Source organism: Apteryx mantelli, chromosome 26, assembly GCF_036417845.1.
Source record: "Apteryx mantelli isolate bAptMan1 chromosome 26, bAptMan1.hap1, whole genome shotgun sequence".
Classification (NCBI taxonomy): Eukaryota; Metazoa; Chordata; class Aves; order Apterygiformes; family Apterygidae; genus Apteryx; species Apteryx mantelli.
The window spans coordinates 5,779,292-5,798,009 of NC_090003.1; the positions used below are offsets into that span (position 1 = coordinate 5,779,292).

General features: G+C 46.3%; 2 protein-coding genes across 2 annotated transcripts in view; both read left to right on the top strand.

Annotated features, from left to right (window-relative positions):
• Positions 1-14,924, top strand: part of TMEM201 (transmembrane protein 201) — a 31,024-nt gene extending 16,100 nt beyond the window's left edge. The window contains exons 7-11 of the mRNA XM_067311241.1: positions 5,956-6,173; positions 8,246-8,317; positions 9,201-9,491; positions 9,998-10,129; positions 10,569-14,924. Of these exons, the coding sequence (XP_067167342.1) occupies positions 5,956-6,173; positions 8,246-8,317; positions 9,201-9,491; positions 9,998-10,129; positions 10,569-10,666 (811 nt within the window). The 3' untranslated portion in view covers positions 10,667-14,924. The remainder of the gene's footprint in view (positions 1-5,955; positions 6,174-8,245; positions 8,318-9,200; positions 9,492-9,997; positions 10,130-10,568) is intronic.
• A 1,444-nt stretch (positions 14,925-16,368) lies between these two features.
• The window catches only part of PIK3CD (phosphatidylinositol-4,5-bisphosphate 3-kinase catalytic subunit delta), a 61,126-nt gene continuing 58,776 nt past the window's right edge, over positions 16,369-18,718 (top strand). The window contains exon 1 of the mRNA XM_013960545.2: positions 16,369-16,402. The gene's annotated coding sequence lies outside the window, so the exon portion shown is untranslated. The remainder of the gene's footprint in view (positions 16,403-18,718) is intronic.

An 18,718-nucleotide genomic window follows, 5' to 3' on the forward strand; every position in this document is an offset into this window, starting at 1 on the left:
TGTGACGCATGGGTATATATTTCTTTCTGCTGAGGATAACAGCTGACAAAGGGCTGGTAACTTACTAAAACTGCTGCCACAAAACTGGCCAGAACCACTCGATCGGTGCTTTGAGCTTCTCATTTTCACTTAGCTGGACTCTATTTCAGACCACAGAGGAATGTGTAGTAACCTGTGGTCACCAAGTGCAGCTTTGTCACCTGAGGAGTCTCCAGACCATGCAGGCCAGAGCATACAAACACCTTAATTCAGCAGTTTTGGAGAATTTTGGCCTAAAAGCTTCCTATTTCGGGTGCTCCTTTTTCGCACTGGCCTCGTGCTGGTGTCTGGACCAGGGAACAGGCCTACAGAATGAGGCAGGGAAGAATCCCGCTGTATAAGCATGATGCTCTGAGCGAGCTGAGGTGGTGAGGGATTGTTAGTGGGTTTGTGTCATTTGAAATCAAATCTGCTCCAGCCCAACGTGGCTGGCTCAGATCTTTGCGGCCGTGGCTGGTCTGCCCGCTCAGGGCCACACTGGTATCCTGCCCAGCAGTTAGACGTGGCCTAAAGGGGCCTAGGTGGGTCCATTAAGTGCCTTTCCCTGGACAAGCCAACTTCTTGACAACACTATGCTGCTCTGCCTCAGTGGAACTGATGCAGCTGCAAACTGAGACAACGGTGCCTGTGCGTCTGCCAGGCCAGTGCTTTTGTCCTTTATTTGCCACTGGTGAGGTGGCTGGGAATGAGAAGATACTCAGACTGCACTCTTACATTTCTGACTCTGCAGACCCTTCTAGGGATGAGAAAGCACCCAGGGCCAGCAACTGAGTAAGCATCTCTGCTGCTGCTACCCCTGGTCTCCCTGAAACCCTCACTGACATCTCCGCATGCAGACCAACCCTTTTGTGGCCCTTTGCATTTTTGAATACACTGTATTTATATCCCATCCTTTTCTTCCTATTGACCCCCACTTTGCTATGTCTGTGCTTTGCATGCCCTCGTGAACTGAGCTTGGGTATGTCAAAGGATGAGGACGGGGGGAATAGATCAATGGTGTAGTGATGTTTTATTTTAGCTTTTATATTATTATTAATGCTATTTTTCACGTAAGCTCGAATCTTGTGTGAAGCTAATAATCATGCTTAGATACTGTAGTAGATACATATGGATGTATTGTAGAGGAATTATTTATGCTCTTATTATATAAATTAATATAATTAATAGCTGGTTTCATTGCTCTAGATTGACTCTGCTCACAAAAGCGGGCAAGTGAGGTACATGGCTTTGTTCAGTTTTTAAAGAGCTGCCGTTGGACTTCTGTGCTCTTGTACATAACCTGCAAGTTCATCCCAGGTGTATCATCACCTGCAAGTACACCTGAAGCCTCTGTGGGCAACAGCAGATTCTCTCTTATGAAAGGGGCAGTACTCGGTCCTGAAGCATACCTTGAGTTATTCCCTGTAAAGCACCATTTGGGACCAAAGGTATCAAGCACACAGACAGGAGAGAGGTCCTCTGAACAGTTCCATCATGCCAGCTAGTCTGCATGTTGTAGACATGGGTTGTGCACACTCACATATCTTTGTGCCACCAGCCAAGTGGGAAGCCAAAATTGATGCCAAACATCCACCTGTACTCCAGAAGGTATAAGGGCAGGACCTGGCAGCTGGAGCCTTTTCAGCTATATTTCGCCCCTCCTTTTTCACCCAAAACAGGGTGACTTGTAGGAGAAAAGAATTCTAGATCTGGGCAACTAAACTTTCTAGATCTGTAAGACGTATCAAAATCTTAGTATGTCTGCGACCCATGTGTGTTTATAACACTACTCCTTCCATCCCTGTGCCAGTTTTTTGCCATATTCTTCTTTACTCCCGATTCCTTCACCCTTGACCAGAAGCACAGGTTATGGCATTGACTGATGGCTGGCCCCAGGCACTGTACGTGACACAGCAAAGTAGATGGAGTTTAGAAACTTTTATATCAGGCCAAGTGACTACTTGTCGGCTCAGAGGAACTTGCTCACTTTATTTCCATGCTTATTGCTGGCTGCAGTGAGCTGCTTCTGCAATCTGCGCAGCAGTACTACAACCCATGCAGCTCACTGATAAATTACAATGGGACCTTAAGTTCAGAGGAAACATTTTACTCCATGACTGAGAAGTTCCTTTGCTGCTCCCAGACCCTCAAGCCTGGGCACATACAGCAAGCTGCCTGACTGTGATTGCATGTTACCTTCTTATTCCATGTACTGAGTTATCTGATCTCAAGAGTGGGTCCTTTTACAGCCCGCTAGTCTGACCTGAGCCACGTTCTCCCACATCTCTCTCTCTATCCCAGGGGTGATGCATCATCTCTGTGGTTAAAATGTGAATTAAAAAGGCACACACTTACCATCCTGGCTTTGGATAAGAGGGAGGTATTGGAACAGAAGAGGCTCTGCTGGCAGGAGGTGTTTCTTCAGGGCGGTGTACTGTCCCATACCATGTGATACTTTTCTTTAACCTTCTATTTATTTATTTTTAAATATCTGTGTAGCAGAATTGTGCCCAACTGTCCAGTAACGCTGTGATCATTGTAAACACTAATCAAGATGCCCAATTTTTGATGTTCACAATACCAAGTTCTGAAATAAATGGCTTCCGGGCCCTATTTCCACAAGCTGTCTGACTCCAGAGCCTTTTTCTTTTCTTCTTCCTTTTTTGGTTACTTTTTTCACTGTTGCCAGACCTCCTTTAATCTCTGTGTCCAGCTACACACATGCACAAATGGCTTGGAGCATCGCAGTAATCTAAGAGCAAAGACACAGCTGTCCTGCTCGGTTCCAGGGCTGTGATGTGGCTGCTTCCTGCCTTATGCCCCTCTTGATCATCTCACCCTTTTGCATCTGCTTCTGAAAGAAGCTTTGGTTCAGCTCACAGTCTCAGGCATGAAACACGTTCCCACAACAGGGCCCCTGCTTTAGCTTTAGCAGCATCTAGATCTCTTGACATGGCAGTGGCAAACATCACAGATAAGAGTGCATGGAAAAGGAACGGGATTTTGCACATGTTGCAGGAATTTGCTTTATTCAGAGTGGATCAGTATTTAAGCCATTCTTTGGTCAGGCCTCAATCCTAAGGCATTAAAAAGCTGTGCTTAAAATTCTCCAGCTCTTTGCTAACCAGAAAAATTCCTGTTCTGAATGGTGTAAAGCGAATGATTCGTCTGCTGCCCAGAGGATCCAGCTCTTTAACTTGGTGAGATTGAGAGGCAGTGGGATTGTTGAGCAGCAGAGCCTATGGAAGTCCAATCCAAAAAAAGTTTTAAAAAATCCCAGGAAAGTGATTGTGATTACAAGTGATAAATGATGGTAACATCTTCTAATTTTTGAAGCGAAAAACTGCCAAAAGTCAGTAAGCCAGATGTGCTGTTTTCCAGTGCAGCAAGGAGCTGTGTGAAACTGGATCCTTTAGCCCAAAGCATCCAAAGGGTGCAAAGTTGGGGGGGGGGGGGGAAGCCATGTTGTTCACAGGCTCTCTGTTTTGATGCTCTGGTTTGGCCCTTCACAGATATGGCACAGTGAGTGCTAGGTATCGCTCTGAGATGAGTAGTATCATAGTCCTGAGCCACCCTTTTAATTTCCTTTCCAATTCATTTTCTCTTATGGAGCTGAGATGGACACGTACATCTGCTATTTACGTGTGTGTGTGTGGTTGGGCAAATGTGTGTATGTACGTGCACTGAAGGACTCCCCGTTCGCAAAGCATGACACCCTTCCCAGGTCCTCTGGAACCTGAAGAGGTTGGGCACTTTCTGCTGCAAGACTGATGAGTTCCTTGCTGCTGTTAAAGGCATGTCCTGCTTGCAAGCACCAGGAAGCTGGTTGGCTCAGATGTTGTTCAGCCTGGTTAAGCTGGTCGGGATTGTTGATGTCTGCCTCATACTAGCAGATAAGTAGTTTTATAAGATATTTTAAATTATGATCTTAAACCTAGATTGCTTCTTCTGGACATACTAGCGCTGCATAATATTGCTGCATCACCTCTTTAATGTCCAAGAGAGAATGACACATGCATAAATCACAGAGCACAGCACAAGACTGAGATAAGCGTATTCCTCCACTCTGATTTGCTACTGTTTTTTTCTGACAGAAGAAAAGCCATGTTGCTGCTCTTATCTGTCTTTTTTATTAGAAGTGAGATTAATATTTAACCTCCAAATGTTGCAGCTTGATTATATGCTACAAAGTCTGATATCCCTGTTTAAAAATAAAAATAAAAAGAAATGTATACTTTGTACGGTTCCTCCTAAGAGGTTAGTGCCGCCTCATGACTTACTTGACAAAAGGATTGCATGTTTCTAACTAAACAAATATCTTGGAGGAGATCACTGAAATATCTTGCATCTCATTCAAGTTTTAGACTTTTTCATGCGTTTCATTCAATTATATTAAAAATAGTACAAAATTTCCATGCTCACAGCATTGTAACCTTCTCAGAGCACTCATTTTGATGGTAATGTGAGAACGCAAGGGAGACTCCACAGCAGATTCCTTATTTCTGATGCAATGTAATCAATTAAACTGCACGCACAAATGCACCCCAAGATTAAGATCAGCACATGATTGCAAGGAGGAATGAACGAAGGTAGAAATGGGAGTAACTTTTTGATAGATTGTTCAGTTTAGGTTAATTTTAAACTGTGAACCACTGCAAAGGTAGGTGATAATATGGAAATTAATTGCATAGTTTATTTGCTTATAGTAATCGAGTGTTTAAAATACAAAGCCCTCGTACAGTTATTTTGCCAGTGGAATAGAAGTCTGCTTATATGTCTGTGATACTTAAAAAAATCAAGCCAGCTGGTACAGATATCCTCAGTATGTTTTGTCTGTTATCTTTCATCTTGTGTTCTTGAATTGGAAACGCTATTCTGCATCTCCCTTATTTCACTTGGAGGGAACCCTTTGGAAACGATTCAGAGACCTAGAAATACAGTTGCCATGTATTATTGACGATTTAAAATTTTTCCAGACACTATAATACTGTCTTTTATGCTGTAAAGCAAAATACTGCCTGGGGCTTATGCTAGAGGAGCACAGTTCCCTCTGAATGATTGTGCTAACACGTATTTGTGGCTAACTACAATATGCAGAGAAAGGAAAATTTAATGGTTTAGGCTTCAGCTTAGTATTGGGAAACCCAGGTGTGACCCTTGGCAAATCACTTAGCTTCTTTTTGCTCCTGTTTCTCATCTATAAAATGAGGATAGTGAGACTTGCTTACCTCACAGAAGCATTGTAAGGGCAAATGCAATAAAGAAGCTTGAATGTCAGTTTAAAAACAGAGGTCTCTTGCCTAAGTTTTTATCCAGGTACCCATAAAAATACTTTTCTGTATACTGGCGTCAAGTTAAGATGATGATTCTGGTTTCTAAAGACAAAAAGACTAGTAGATAACCTTCCCATAGTCACGACATTTCCAAGCATGTTTGCGTGTGCACATAACAAACCTAAAATGTACCCCACTGTTGGTCCTGTGTGTATTTGGACTTTGTAAAACATTCCGGTGGTCTCTGGGTAATGTTCTCAGGCAGCGAGAAAACCAAGGAACTGTGCTTATTTGCACCTGAACTATTAAACTGTCCCACGGATTTTTATATCCTGCATTGCAGGACAGGTTGGTGCAGAATCATTTAAGTAAGGCTGAGCAGTTCTTTGCTCTCCCAGTTTCACAGGCATAGGAACGATCCCATAAACTCTACGCAATCCTGCATCTTGCACTCCTGTGCTGAAAAATTACTACAAACCTGATAATGAAACAAGCCTTCATATATAAGAAGTTCAACCACCATTGTAGTTCTGGTTCAAAAGAAATGCAAATTCTTTTCTGTTGTATTGTGGTTGTTTTATCCCGAATCCCTTAGTTAGAACTGAGAGAGGGTGTTATCGGAATGTACTTATTGCTTAACGTCTGTCATGCCTGTCATTTGCAGATACCTTTCTGGGGATTCGGTTACTCTGTTTCCCAATGGCACTGGGACTGGCTTCCCTTCTTCTGCTGCATCTGTCTTTATCCCAACACCACCTAGTATTCTCCACCTGACGAACCAGCAGCTCTTCAGATCCCCGCGCAGGACTTCTTCTTCCTCTCTTCCTGGGCGTCTGAACAGGGCACTCTCACTGGGTACTATCCCCTCCTTGGCCAGAGCAGGTAAGGTGTGCGTGGAACTTCTAGACCCAATGGAAATGACAGTGCAGTGGTGCAATGCTTCAGAAGGAAGTGGGCTGCGAGGCGTCCATGTGTTACAGTCCTAGGCAGGGGTTGCTGACGGGTACTAGGGGCTGGAACGAGCCTAGCAGCAGTGCTAACTGGGCACACGTTCCTTTCTGTCATGGGTTGTCCTTATATAGACTGTAGCAAGAACAAGGTTAACCTAGTTCCTAAGGGAGCTGTTAAGCCTGATGCTGTGTTACTACTGATTATGTATCTCGGTTGTTTTTAATCACTTGTAAACGAATTCCTAATGCTTCTGCAGCAGCTTAGCTAGGAACCGTGTCTAAATTGGTTAAAATGAGCAATGTCTGAAGCTCCTGTGTTGCAGGGGAGCGTCCAGCATTGGTCGTTTTTTTTTTTAGTATTAAGAAATTAGTGCGTCTTTGCCATCTTGGTGAAGCCCAAATCTCGTGTGCTTACCTCCTGCGGGTTTACTGAAATCCACAGTGGCCAGTGGATTTACTGAAGTCCAAAGGCTTCTCCAGGCATCCGTGGCAGTACTGCGCAAGCTGCAAAGCTATGCGTGGGAGAGAGACAGAAGGAGCAGTTAGACGTGGGGCTGGAGAGGAGCAGCTTTTGGAAGTCATTGGGAGCATTAGTGTAACTGATCTGGCAAGTGCGATCAAGCTGGCTTTAGTTGCTTGTCCAACGATATACTCTATACCTGAGCCATTCTGCTTGCAAGGCCTGAGTCACAGAGTAAGTATTCTTGCTACAGATGAAGGGAGCGGAGTGGAAGGCAGGCTCTTCCCTAAATCTGGGTTTGACATGCGTTAGCACAGCTATAGAGGCTGCTTTACAGACCTCATTTCCTCTTGTTTGTAAGGGCTGTGCACTCTAGGGCAGATTAATAGGCCTAGTGAAAGACTTTCTCCCAGTAAATCATTAAGCCCTCAGTTTTGACTGTGGTTGAAACCAACAGATGGGAAATAGCATTCAAATGCTGTTCTTCACCCAAGAAAAGCTGTGCTTTTCTGTAACACTGATTACCATAAGATCAGAGGCCAAAATGCTGGCAACTCCTAGGATAACATTGCAGCAAAGAGAGCAGTCTTGCTGGGTTTTTTAGTTCATTCAACATTTCTCTAGATCACGCTGCCAGTAGTTTTGCCAAATCTGCTAAGAGAAAAAGAAAGAGCAGCCGTGCAAACCTTTCAGCAGAATGGCAACGTCTGTCACAGCCTTTACTTTCCAATTACTTAACTGCCAGTGGAAGGGCAGGTGCAAATGTGCCAGATGGCTGGGATTCCCCCTGCATGCTAAACCACTCCTGTAAAGTCTGTGCTTTCTTGTGGCAAGGTGCAAGGCCAGACAGACTGGCTACTATTTAGCCTTTTGAAATCAGAGGAAAGGGTTTCTTGAGCAGAGGTAGGATCTTGAAGCTGGAGACTCCCAGAATGGAGTCCAGTGAACAGGACTACTTCTGTACTGGTGGACAGAGTGCTTTCTGGGTGTCATTAGACATGTAGGACTTCCTGCAAGCTTAATTCTCTTCTTCCTGCTGCCTTTTCATACTTTTTTCTGAAATCTTTGCTAGGACAGCAGCTTTCGCCATCCCTTGAAGGCAAAGAGTAACTCAGAGCAGGATAAAGGTCTTGGCGAGCTGTGTCAGATGTCCCAAGTTTATAAGGCTATAAGTTTATAAGCAGATCAGAGAAGCAGTGGAGTTCTGGACCTGCAGAGCCTTCTGGTCTCAGGGTGTAGGTCAGGGAAGGAAAGGGCACACTAAGAAGATGTAGACTCTTTTCTTTCCAGATATTATGGGGGAGGATGGCTTATTTTATTTTTGGAGCTTGCTTGCCAGATCTGTTTCCATGCAGCTGGGAAGAGTGGATTATTCTGACTCTTTGGCATAAAGCCGGCTTAGGAAAATGGACACTTTTCCTGCCTGCATTTACCACTCCTCCCCTTCTGAGACTGAGGACAAGATGATGCAGCTACCTTTCGGAAAGACGAACACTCAGTAGCTGAGCCAGCTGGGTTCAAACTGCTTCATGTTTGCTTTTTAGATTCTGGCTACTTGTTCAGTGGAAGCCGCCCGGCCTCACAGTCATCTCAGTCCAAGGAATCCCCTACATCAGGTAATGCGCCAGGGTGTCCAGACCAAGTGTTTTTGCAGAATTTGCAGTGTATGGGTTGGAACATATGATCAAAGTTTAATTCTTTCCTTCCTGCCTGCATCCCAATGAAATGTCATTTTTGCTGTTAGAAATACTGCAGGGATAGTTCAAACTAAGAGTGGGATTGCATTAAAATAAAGTGCTGTATGTGGTGGATATCCCTTTCCCTGGGAGAGCTCACAGTGAAATCAATGAGGCAAAGCAAGAATCACTTCCCTGCTCTACAAAAGAGTTGAGATTGCTTTGTTAGGAGACTTTGAACTGTTCCTAGTGCAGCTCTTTTGTTTTGTTCTCCTTCCCCAGCCCAGGGAACCGCTAATTCACCTGCTCTGTCTGCTCTGCCCTTTTGCTCCCATGTCCTCCAGGGACCTGTCTGTTGAACTCCTGACCCCAAATGGATCATTTGGCTGTTTGTGCTGCTGAAGTGTTAACTGCTGGAAAAGCAGCCACAGCCTGGGCTAATGCCATCATGCAACTCTCCTTACTTTCCTGATATAACTTCCCAACAAACATCCTTTAAAGGACGTGCCAGAACTGTTAATTTAAGTGCAAACAGTACGTGTAATGCAGGCTCTCCTGAATGGATGCACTGAGCAGAGAGAAAGCTCACCCAGTTCTTGATAAACTCATCTCTAGTCTAAGTCATCCATGAATGTACCAAAGTGTGTGCAGAATTTCTTTGTATTGCAGTGTGGAACCAGAATGAATAAAGAATTTTAGTACAAGATATGTTGGACATTTGTAGTGCCTGTTCCCGCTTCTTGTAGAATTCTTAAAGAAAACTATGCCTCTTGGATTGAATGATAATCTCTTTTTTTTCTTTCTGGGGATATTTCTATTTCAGAGCACTTCTCCCTGCTGTCAGGCAGCTGTGCTCCCTCCCGCATCCCCTCTCCGGCACCGTCCGTGGCTGGCTCTGTCACTTCCAGCTCAGGTTCCTTGCGGTACCGCCGACCACTCATCAGCCCTGCCCGCCTGAACCTGAAAGGACAGAAGCTGCTGCTTTTCCCATCCCAGAATGAGGCCCTGCTCACCCCAACCAGCTCTGAGGAGCACACACACTCGGATAGCAACATCTTTGGCACTGAGCTGTCCTCCTTTCCGAAGAAGAACCTCAGCGAGCGAGGAATGCATGGTATGCTTTCAGCCTGCTGCACTCCTGGAAATACACTTCCAGGAAGGAGTTGACTTGCAAGCAAAGCTATGTGTCATCTAGGCCAAGCAATAGATGGGAAACCCTCAGGAAAAAAAGAGGTGTGGTGATGACTGCTCAGCCACCAAATCTCCCTTAGGATTCCAGTGGCCTGGAGAGCCTCTGTTCTGCCAAAGCAGATGATGTCCTTTTCTCACTGAGTGGTGCTGCAGGGATATTACTGCCACTGCCCTCACCCTTGTTTGAATAACTCCTCTAACCACTGAGGTGGTGATGCAGATATGGACAATATGTAAGAGAGAAACATGAAGGCATCTTCTGCTGCAGAGCAGTGAAATTTGCCTTTTGTTTCCAGGTTCCATCCTCAATCCTTGCATGATTTTACCAGGCAACTGTTTATCACTCATGTCTAGCTTTAAGCTGGTAACTTCTGCTGCATTTGGCTTCCACTTGTGCCTTATGAATTTTCATGTCTTTTCTCCTTGCAGATATGAGATCTGCCATGGAAGGAGGGAGTATTTGCAGTGATAATTCTATCAAAAAGGAGGATCACTCATCACACTCATCTACCTGTGTGGTCGATACAACTACCAAAGGGGAAGATTGGGCAGGCTGGAAAGGTAGGTGCAAGTCATGTGAGTGCTTTACGTGTGTGTGAGCATCTCTACGAGGGCAACGGAGATCTTCCCTGCCCTGGGGTAGTGATTTATCTTGAGATCAATCAAATAAGTAGCAGCAAAATGGGTCTTCTCTCTGCTATCATAAGATCTTAATAAGTCTATTCCTGTTCTTTAGGCTCTCTGAAAAATACCGACAGCTAGAGTGCTAAACTGAGACAGAAGGAAAGGGGTGGGGATGTGGGTGTTGAGAAGAGGAATAAGATAAAAATAGAAACAAGGAGTGCAGTGGAATCTTTCCTGACAGGAAAAGTACTTCAATTTCTGCTCAAGGTGAAAACATTGGGCAAAGGGAGAGAGCAACACATGTTCACTGTTACCTCATCAGTTCTTTAATATTTCTAGCATCCCTTTTTTCTTTTTCTTCTCCTCTTCCACTAAGGTCATTTGGGTAACTCTGCTCTCCGAGGTCTGCTAGCCGTGAGTCTGACTCTCAATGCTATCTTCACATCAGCCTATGTCTACCGGAACCTACGCTGATTTGTGCCAACACTCCCTTTCTTCCTGGTCCCACCTGCTTCTGAGAAGACTCTCTGAAAAAAAGAATTCAACTTCATGTCTAATGGCTGTGCCACTGGTGCATGCTGTTTTTTTGGTTTTTTTTCAACTACTGTATGCTCTACTGTTGCAGCAAGGAACCCAGGTAGCTGCTACTGTCACTTCCAGGTAGAATGTATCACAGGATCATCCCTGGAGGTGGTAGGCAGAACTCCCAGAGCTCCAGTTCAAAGCAAGGGGCCAGTCAAATGGCCCATGCACTTTCTTTCAAGGGAACTGACCTGAGACATGAGCCTGAAAAGGTGTAAGCTGCATTTTTAGGAACCTCCCCCCAGCTCTTCTAGCTGACATTTTAACCTCATGCTGACGGTGCTGATAAAATGAGGAGAATTATAACAAATGAGCTGGAGAAGAGGGATGGCTTAGTTGCTGGTGCTGGGCTTTGGCTATTGTAACAGCTTTCCCAGCCTCTTAGCCAATGGTTCCTCTTCTCACTTCCCTTTGACACTCTCCTCTTAATTATCGGTGAACTTCTCTTTGGTTGCCTTAAGCTTGCCCGAGCACATGGATGACCTTGGCTGCTCTGTGATACTCTCGCATCTTGCATGTCCTTGTGCTTCCACCTGGGCTGTGCCCTAAGGCCACCCTCACCAGCTGCCATTCTGGTCTTGCTGGTTATCAGAAACTGCTCTCTGTGCATGCCTCCAACCAGAACTGTTGCTTTAGGGATGCACAAACCTAAAGCAGACATCCTTGTGAGGTTTGCATTAGAAAGATGAAGCCTGGGCTTTGCTTTGCCCAGGAGGCATTAATTCTGTTTTAATAAGAAAGGATCCCCATGTGATTTGCACCTTACTCCAGGGGCTTCAGCTCACAACTCTTAACTGCTGGGGTTTTCACTGAAGCAGGGAGTAGCATAGCTTGTTTGTGGTGCAAATCGCACAAATCTATTATATTGGAAAACATGTGAGGAGCTGTCTGATTGTATACATTTCTCCAGAAACCTGGCTCCTCAGTCTAATGTTGAGATTTGCTAAGTAACCATTTAAAATGTTTCCTATTTAGTTAAATGCAGAGGTGCTCTCAGAGATGCCAGACCTGCTCCTGGACAATTCTGTCTTCTGAGTAGATAGCTTTTCTAACCCAAAGGAAGTAGCCCTAGATTTTCAAAAGCAGTTTATAATTTGGGCACTTTCACTTTTGGATGAGCCTTTGATGTTACTTAGAAATCAGGTGCCATTTAGAGAGAGTATCATGCTGAACACTCAAAATCATTTAGTGCGTCTTAGAAAATAAATTTTTTACCTTAATGTCATGATTCCTACATCCCAAGTGCAGAGAGGAGATTTACCAATGTGCCAAGGATACCTGGTGAAAAGAGAGCCAGCTGATACTAGCTATGTATTTTCTGAAGCAGGATTGACTCTAACAAGAGTTTTCTTTTCCTTTGGGCTTCTTTACCTCAAACTTCTTTTCTCTTTCCTCTCCCCTCATCCCAGTGTCCTGTCTTTGAAAAATTATGGCATTATGCTTGCTGTGTCTTTTCCTCCTTTTCAGCCCTGCTGCCCTGCTGCTGTTCCCTGTGTTGCACTCTTGTACGTGCACAGAAACCCAGCGTCTCTCTGCTGGCGATAGCTCTCTGCTGTAAACCTGAAATTCACACATCACAATGAAGATCACCCCTCTGTTCACTTCATTTTTTTTCTTGCATGTTTTTATTGAGTTCCTACCACAGGCTCACATGAAGTGAGTGACAGCCCAAATACTCTAATCAGCATGCTATATAGCAGAATAAGTGGGGCTTTACTGCTGGGGATTCAAGCTCTGAAAAATTAAGTCTCCCCTTCTTTGTCTGTTGCATTTCTTCCTGCACTGCTTTAGCAGCCACTTGCAGCCACTGCTCCCAATCCTCACTTGTCGGTGAGGCCTTCTCATTGCCTACTCTGCCCCTTACATTCAGAGGACAAACCTCCGGCCACACGCACTGATATGAGAGACCGCGGAGATGTGATTCCTGACTCTGCGTCTTTCTCTCAGCTTCTCTGGAGTGTTGGTAAAGGGCCGCACAGTCAGCGCCTCCTGTACAAAGGTCTAGATTCAAGATAGAGACCTGCAGCAGGAACAGTTGGATGTGCTGCAGGTTGATGGTTAATTCTTTTGTAACTTGCATGAATTGTTTCTCATAGCTTAGCCTATTCCACAACCTTGCTGTTAGATTTTTTGTCCCCTTTATAGACTCCTTCAGGCTGACTTGAGCATGTGTATAGGCAAAATGCTAGCAGACCGACTTACAAGCTCACCCTAGAGCTGTGCTGTTTGAGTTTGATGTTGTCCTGATACAGTGTGTGACATCCCATTCATGGATCCTTGTCCTGACTTCCAGCATACCCAGGGGCCTCCTATGCAGAGACAAGCCTGCCAGAGAATACGGGTGGTTTTGCTTGTCTTTATTATGCCAACAGATGTGCACTGTGACTTCATGTATGCAAACTTTCCACTTCACCTCCCAGTCTGCACTGAGTTCACTTACCATCGCACTTACCTGGGGCCCAGGTTGGTCTCTGCCTCTACCAGATTGCAATACAGAATTTCCCCCTCCTTTCCAGCAACCAGGGAGCTGCAGCCTCTCCACACACCTCTTCTTGCCCATATTCCAATGCAGGAACACTTTAACCTGTCACTGCACTTCTGAATCCGCTCACTGAAACTGTTCTTGGATGGGCATTTGGTGACCTTGTCCAAAGCAATATTAAGACTTTGGATTTTATTGCTGAAGAGGGAAGACAACCAACTTTTTCGTTGTGGTGCTAGAACACTCTCCAGTGGTGCTTTCACGGGTGTGAAGCCTTTGCTTGGATTAGTACACAAGAGTACACGTGTGTATGTTTGTGTGTGCGCGTGTGTGCATATGTATAAAAACATTTGGAGGGTTTCTTCATTTCGAAAGATCTGAGCCCATGTTTGTCTTTATATTGTTGGCCTTAATCTAGCTCCTAGGTACTGTGTCTATCTTGCTGCTGTTTTCTATATGAAGCTGGTTGGGAGGAAACAAAAGATTATCTGGTCCCCCAGTAAAAATCCTTGTGACTGGTGATGTTGGTCTTCATACAGTGTTGTTCAGGGGTGAGGTTTTATTTTTATAATAATTTTCCTACTGTAAAAATTGTTGGAGTGTACGGAACGGAAAAGGTCTTTACAAAATGATCTGCTTGCTAAAGATTTGAGTGTTACTTAATAATAGCCACAATTATGGATGGGGTGGGACATAAATGAGCTCCATTTCCAGACCTTTTCCCTTCCCTACCTTCCCTTAAAATTGCCCAAGTACTTTTTCTTTGGATATGGGCTTGTTAGGTATGTTCTGAGACCTTGTAGAGATCATCTTCTGAGACCTTGCTGTTCTGAATTAGGAGGAACTTGGATTCCAGAGTCTGGTTCCCGTTCCAGCAGTATGGGTAGCTTGGCAGTTGATAATATTTTATACATATGTATTTGATGGGATAGAGAGAATTGGTAGGACAAGTTACTGAATTCTGAAAGTCATGGTAACTTTTGGTGAAAGATCAGACATGAAATTGGTCGGTCACTGTTGCAATGTGGAAAAAACCTCATTGCTGGCATGCCTAGGCCAGATTCACTGGAATTTAGCCGGTCTGATCAAACAACAAATTTGGCCTGTGAATGTTTTATTCCCGCTCCCTCTTCCTGGGTGATGGGAACATCTGTAAAACACTGCTGAACTGGCTGGGTTCCTTACAATGGAGCAGCCGGAATGACGGGCTGGTGTTGCCTCTAGATGCTGCTATATTTCTTCTTCCAAGCACCATTCCTGGAAATAACTATGGTCTTAATCTCTCGCACAGACATTTGTAAAAAGGCTAGAAAGGGCCAATTTGGCCAATACGATGACATTTTGCATTTTTTTCTCATGTATGTTGCTTCCAGAAGTGATCATCACCGTGTCCTGTGGTGGGGTGAGGGACAGAGTACTTCTGGATGGAGTGGGTATCTAGAGAGGATGAGGAGGACAATTCTGAGAGTCCTAAACCTTATTTCCTGTGAAAGAAATATTGTACGTCATGTATGTATACTTGTTTGGCGAGCTCTAACACTGTACAGTTTAGTTAAATTGTGCTCCAGGGAAGGAGAAACTGTTCCTCGGAGGTTTTTAGTTCATGCTTTGTGTTCAAAGAGGGATATTTTTCTTTAAAAAATAAAAACAGAAAAATTTTACATTTCACCCTAGTATGTTTTTATTTCTTGGGTACCTGAATATTTTGGGGGGAAGGGGAGGCAGTATTTGTGCTCGAGCATGTGTATGGTCAAATGAACTTTGATTTTTTCACTCTTGGAAAGCTAGTGAGAGCTAAGAGGAAACACAAGGCTTTGTGAGCTTCCTCAAAAAAAGGAGAAGCTCGTAACCATGAGTTGGAAATGAAAGTGGAAGTACAGTGGTTATGCTTTGAAGGCTTTCCCTTCAGTTAAAAGGAACGTCATTTCCTGCCATTAATTAATGTTCTGGACTTCTCCCCAGATGTAGCTGCACCCCCATAGAGACCTTGCTGTCTTGAACTTCTGGAGGATAAGGACTGTCCTTTACATACCTGGTTCCTTGGCGCCCTGGCCTCAGTTGGGGACTGTAATGTGGTATGGTAACACCAGCACGAGTTCGCTTGGTTGGGGTCTGCAGTACATTTCAGTACGTGGCAGGCAGGGAAGTGAAGAGAGGTGCTGGATGCGGATCCTTTGGTCCTGATCCAGTCATCCTCCAAGAAGGCGTGTGTCAGCAAGAAAGCCGAGAGGATCGCTCCTGTGGGTAAGGCCTGGGCTCGCGTAAGGGACGTTCCTCTGAGCCCCAGAATTTGTCCCAGGATGTGCACAGCTGAGTGCTGAGGTGGTCTAGTTATGTACGCACCTTAGGATTTCTGTTCATTTGGCACTTACAGGATGGTTTTCCTCTGAGAGGTGGAGGCCGAGGGTCTTGTCAAGGTTTTGCCTTTATGTGTTATTGTCTTTAATTCATGTTTTCATTTTTTAATGTAAATTAATACTGTGGAAGAGCTGAGTGCCGTAAGCTTATAGACATGCTTTTTAGACATAGGCTTGAAAGGCTGCACTTTTCCTCCATTTATACTTTTATAACTAATGTTTTGCCTCTCTAAAATACGCTGCTAATTTGTTCTAAGACCTGGCAATGTATTCTGTTCGTCTTTAAATACCTGGAAAAGTTCTTTTTATTGCTATGCAGGAGGGAATGTACTTCTCAAACTCTTCTCCTTTCTTCTTTCGGTGTTGGAGACTTCTTTGGTTCTGCAATCTATTTTTATTTTCAACAGTGGTATTTACTTTCTTTTCCATTACACAAGACTAATAGAAAAAGAACTAAACTGTGGTCATACAGGTGAGTGTTTCTGTGCTCCCTAAAAGAGCTTCCTTCTCCTGCTGTTTGGCACATCTGTCATAACCAGTGGGGATATTTCATTCTGATAAGTTTAGATATTTCCATCCAGTTCAGTGAGAGTTTTCTGTTCAAAAGACCTGTACAGTATTTTGAATTAAATGTCACACGATAGCTTTGTTTGACCCACCACTATCAAGCGATTGCTGATATTTTTTGTCAACTAAGAAAACCAGACTGACATTCACTAATTCATTCCTTCTGTTTCTTAGCTCTGTACAACAGCTTTTGGAAGAGGAGAACCGGTATCTTCTGGACTAGTGAGTCATGATTATTTTTATTAATTAAGGGTGATCAAAGAAGCACTTTTAAAGGAGGACATGTGTTTTGATTACATTAATGGCAAAGGTAGGTAATCTGTTGACATAATTAAGACAGCTATGGATCTGGGGTGAGGTGTGATTTGAAGGAGGTGCAGTGATGTCTTGTAGATCTGAGGAGTGAAATGTGTATTTGGAAGTAGCCATCATCCCACTAATAATTCTTTACATAGAGATGTATTTTGAAGCCGTGCTTGCAGGTATGCGACTGTGATAAAAGCAAGATCGCTGCAGCACAGAGCCCTGCTCTTCTACCGTTCCCCCTTGGTACCTGCAGAGGTCTTTCTAAGCTAATACTTCCCTTGCTGCCAAGATGTTGGGGTACCAAATGGGACAGTGCTGATGGTGCGCGGTGCACAGATGCCGGATGCATCTGAATGTGTAAGTAATAGGTGTGCAGCTGAACAGCGCATCTCCCCGAGAGTGAGGCGTGGCGAGGTGCAGTGCATTCGGCCGGGTCTACTGCAGGTAGCGCCGTGCCGGGCTGCAGCCAGCCCCGGCTTCGCCAGGGACGCGCCCGGCGCAGCCGCTCCGCCCGGGGAGCGCGGCGGGCAGGTGCCCCGGCGCCGCGTGACCCGCTCGCCTCTGTTTGGGTTCGCGAAGCGAAAGCGACGTCGCGACCCGACCGTGACCCCAAGCACCCCGGGGCCGGCGGGAGGCGGCCAGGGGGCCCGGAGCTGCAGCCGCGGGGCCGGCAGCGCACGGGCACCGTGGGAGCGCGCAGCGCCGGGGCGCACGGGCAGCGTGGGAACTCGCGGGCACCGTGGGAGCGCGCAGCGCCGGGACAGCGCCATGGAGCAAGGGGACCCCGGCGAGCCGCCGGCGGGCGCAGGCGGGCCGGGGGCGGCGGAGGCGCCGCAGAAGCCGCCCTACTCCTACGTGGCGCTGATCGCCATGGCCATCCGGGAGAGCCCGGAGCAGCGGCTGCCGCTGAGCGGCATCTACGCGTACATCGCGGGGCGCTTCCCCTACTACCGCGGCGGGCAGAAGGGCTGGCAGAACAGCGTCCGCCACAACCTCAGCCTCAACCCCTGCTTCCGCCGCCTGCCGCGCCGCCCCGGCCCCGGCCCCGCCGCCCCGCGCCGCGGCGCCGACTGGGCGCTCGACCCCGCTTTCCAGGACATGTTCCCGGGGGGCGACTACCGCCGCCGCCGCCGGCCCCGCCGCCCGCCGCCGCCCGCCGAGCCGCCCCCCGCCGCCGCCGCCGCCGCCGCCGCCCCGGACGGGCCCTGGGCCCCCCCGCTGCCGCCGCCGCCGCTGCTGCTGCCGCCGCCGCCGCCGCCGCCGCCCGGGTGCCCGCACGGCCCCTGCGCGGGGCTGGTGCTGCAGCGCGGCTGCCCCTGCCCCTGCCCCGCGCTGCCGTGCTGGGGCCGGGGCTGCGCGCCGCGGCCTTGGCCGCAGCCGCAGCGGTAGCGCCCGGTCCTGGCTCCGGTCCCGGCCCCGGTCCCGGTCCCTGTCCCGGGGGCGGCGCGGGCTGCCGCTGCTGCGGGGGCTTCGCGTGCTGCTCCGCCGCCACCGGCTTTCTGTGAAAGCGACTTAAGAGCGCTCGGCTTTTGGAGACGCCTCGGGGAAGGCTGATCCGAAACGTTCCTGTTGGCGCAGCAGCGGAGCGCTGAGAGCTTTATTCGGTGGAAATAGGTGCGGGGACCGAGATGCGCTGCCGCCTTTCGCTCCCGTGAAACGCGGATGTGTTTCCCTACTGCTTTATCAGTTTGTTGGGGGTTTTTCCTTAATGATTTTGTTGTTTGAAGCAGGCAAGCCTGAAGGTGGGCTGCAGAACCCGGGCAGGGGAAGTTAACGTTGTGTGTTAATATTCTCAAGTCTGAAAGGACACGAAGAGTGACGGTAATCCTTGTAAAAATGAAACTTAGTTACATCCAGGGAAATTACTTTGTCAAGTGTCCTTAAACTCATGTTGAGCTCTTCTTTCAAGCATTATAGAAAAGCAATATATATATCTTTCAGCTTTGTGGAAAAAAAACATAATCTTTGGAGTACATGATCTTTGGAGTAAATACTAGGATTCTTAGAGTTTTGTATTTAAACAGAAGCTATTTGGGGTTTTACACAGAGTTATTTTGTATTGTTCCTTGTTATATATGTTTATATATGCTCTTTTAAATGTATTTCTTAAAAATAATGTTATACTCAATCTATAAGGGTCTTTCCCCTTTGAATTTCAGAGGAGTAGTCTCTGCACTTTCCCCTCAAAAAAAGTTCCACAGACAAAATTGCTTCTGATAAGAATTGTTAAGT